At 36.1% G+C, this 2,996-nt stretch overlaps 1 protein-coding gene across 1 annotated transcript; it reads left to right on the top strand.

Moving 5' to 3' along the window:
- Positions 1–139: 139 nt before the first annotated feature.
- On the top strand, positions 140–2,952 carry LOC111391387 (histone deacetylase complex subunit SAP18-like). Its single transcript, XM_023016605.1, has 5 exons — positions 140–339; positions 1,528–1,560; positions 1,642–1,752; positions 2,461–2,556; positions 2,726–2,952. The coding sequence occupies exons 1-5, from the start codon at positions 223–225 to the stop codon at positions 2,846–2,848; spliced, it is 480 nt and encodes a 159-aa protein (XP_022872373.1). The 5' UTR covers positions 140–222; the 3' UTR covers positions 2,849–2,952.
- Positions 2,953–2,996: the final 44 nt, after the last annotated feature.

Genomic DNA, 2,996 nt, shown 5'->3' with positions numbered 1-2,996 from the left:
AAATAAATATTATGGTGGTAATATAATTATCCAATATATTATTATAATTAATTGTTGATTTTAAATTAAATTAAAATAAAGATTTTAATCCACGGGCTAAACTACGATGGTTTATCCTTTCCGCATTCCGAACCCTCGATATATTACCGACTTTACCCTCGTCTTGACCAAAATCAGAGGAAAATATTGAACTCTTTGCACAAATTTCTCGCAAACACAGCAATGGCAGAAGTGCAGAGAAGACCAGGAGGAAGGCCGCTGCCTCCGTCGGCGAGGGGTCCACCACCGCCTCCTGCCACCAAGCCTGGGCCTCGCTCGGAACCCGTCGATCGGGAGAAGGTTTATTTCTCTCTCTATATATGTACGCGTGTATGTAAAGCATTGGATTGGATTGGTTTTTTTTTTTTTTTCGATTTATTACTTTCAAATAGATGTTTATTCAAGAATTTTCGGGAATTTGAGAATATGGGTTTAGGGTTTAGATACCTTAATGAATGACCATGGACGCGTGTATGCATAAGTGTATGTAAAGCATTGGAGTGATTTTCGTTTTTTTTTTTTAATATTTGTCACGACTAATTTCTCCCAAATGGCTGTTTTTAGATGAAGTTTTGGGAAATTTGAGAAAACGGGCCTAGGGTTCATTGAATACGAATACCTTAACACGGGACCATTTACATGTGTTTATAATGTAATTTTTACATTTAGAGAAATTTGATGTGAAATTGCACAATAATAATGCATGGTATGCTGACATTTGTGGAATTTTCACGGCTTTTTCCATTTGGAACTCGAAAGGCATGCTAAGGGACTTGCAATTATAATTTTTGGAATTCAGTACATGAGTGTCTAGTATGAATTCATTTTTCAAATAAAAAGAAAAACAAAAGCCAGCCAGTTTTACTGACATGTTGCTCATGGTTCTTGATATGGCGATGAAAGTGGGTCTCATAATTTGGTTCTGTTCTGACAGTATTTTCGATGGATTGGAATTCTTTCAAATCAATAAGAATATGATAAAATATTTTCATACGGCTGTATAATCTTAGAATATGGAAATTATTTGGTCAGAAGGGTAAGCTTTGCACTATATTTTCACTAGCTACAGATTGATGAAAGAAATTATCAAGTACCTCATGGTGTGGTGTTTGACATTTCAAATTTGGTTTTTGCATCTGATCCAATGAGTTCTCTTATTTGTTTCATGTGGAAATTATGGATTAGTTGATTGTTTGGCATGACTTGTGCAAAATTACTTTGGAATTTTATTTCTTCCACTTTCGAGAACCAATATCGAACATTTTCAAAGAGTTCTTTTCTTTGCATAACCAATAATTTTTTTATGTATACTTTCTGTGAATTTTATTTAATTGAGTTTCTTGTTTGGCATGGCTTGTGCAAAATTACTGTAAAATTTTATTTCTCCCACTTTCATGGGTCAAGTTTGGACTCACAAAAAGTTCTTTTTCATTGCGTAACCTAATTGTTTTTTATAACATCTTTTTCTCTCTTCTCATTGTTGCCCAGACTTGTCCATTGTTGCTTCGTGTTTTCACTAAGGTATGTGAACCGTCATGGCATTCCTTTTTGCCTTTAAACAGATCTAGTCAATTTGTCATCCACTTCTTTAACTTTTTGCAGGTTGGAGGCCATCATACTGATGGGGAGTTTGCGGTGAGGGGCAAGGAACCCAAAGATGAGGTTCAAATTTATACATGGATGGATGCGACTCTACGTGAATTAACTGATCTGGTATGAGGGGAGGTTGCACAATATATTTTCTGCAGTTCAATCTCTACTCTTTTCTTTGATGTGCATGTGTATTTTGTATTCATCCAAAGAGAAATGGCCTTCTCGTTGATAATACACGCGTACAATTACTTCTTTTCCTTTTCTTATTTATCTTTCTGGTCTGTAAATTCAGCATTTATGCCTGTGAAAACCTCATTGAAGTTTGTGTCAAAACCTTATCACGTCCAAATTGTAGAGCAGCTATTGGTTGTTTCCTTCTCATCCAATGGTGGCCTGGAATTATTAGAGAAGTATATTCGTAGTGATTGCTACCAGTCCGCCTTGTTTTTTGCTTTCTAGCAACAATTCATAATCCTCTTACTGCTATCAACACTTGGTCAATACCAACAAACTAGTTTCCTCCTCCATTTCTACTTTCTACATTGATGATGAATTAATATTTGAACCTGAAAAGCTAGTAGTTGGATGAGTCAGGCCTTAAGTCATACATTCAAGTTGTTTGAATATATCCTGTTTGGATTGGTTTTCCTTTGCCATCACTAGTTTTGGCAATTAGCTTCATGTTGAAGCTTATTTGCTTTCAAAGTGGTTTTTGCTTTGTGCTTCTTAATTCTGTGACAAAATGCTGTGTATCTCTACAAATGAATTTGCATATTATCATCCTTTATCTTTATATTGATCATGTAATTAAAGTTGTTTGTATTCCAGGTTAAAGAGGTTGCTCCAGAGGCAAGAAGAAGAGATGCTATTCTGTCCTTTGCTTTTGTATATCCTGATAAACGTGGTCGTTTTGTGGTTAGAGAGGTCATCTCTCTCTCTCTCTCTCTCTCTCTCTCTCTCTCTCTTCATGTGTCTGCATTTGGAAAGCGGAGCATACAAGCATTCTATGTGATGAATGTATCTTCTTATGAATTAAGAGTACGACATGATCTATAATGTCCTGACCATGGTGATTCTCCTTTGTAATTTGAAGGTGGGAAGAACCTTTTCTTACCCCAATGGGAGGCGACCTGACAGTGGAAGCAAAGCCTTGAGTGAGCTTAGCTTTCAGGTAAATCCTGATTTCCTCTACACTTGCGCAAGACAATTGTTGTGAAAAATTGCAATATTTGCCCCCAACCTATTCCTCTGATAGCAAGTTGTTTCCCAAGTCCCAACCTTAAAAAATGAGCAAGTTATTCCAAGACTTTTCAGGAATTTTAGACTGGGCTTCTAATAAACTTTCATTAAAGTTGCACAATCTA

The sequence above is a fragment of the Olea europaea genome, unplaced genomic scaffold, assembly GCF_002742605.1.
Source record: "Olea europaea var. sylvestris unplaced genomic scaffold, O_europaea_v1 scaffold786, whole genome shotgun sequence".
Classification (NCBI taxonomy): domain Eukaryota; kingdom Viridiplantae; phylum Streptophyta; class Magnoliopsida; order Lamiales; family Oleaceae; genus Olea; species Olea europaea.
The sequence above is the reverse complement of the archived record's forward strand: the minus strand, read 5'-3'. Positions and strand labels throughout refer to the sequence as shown.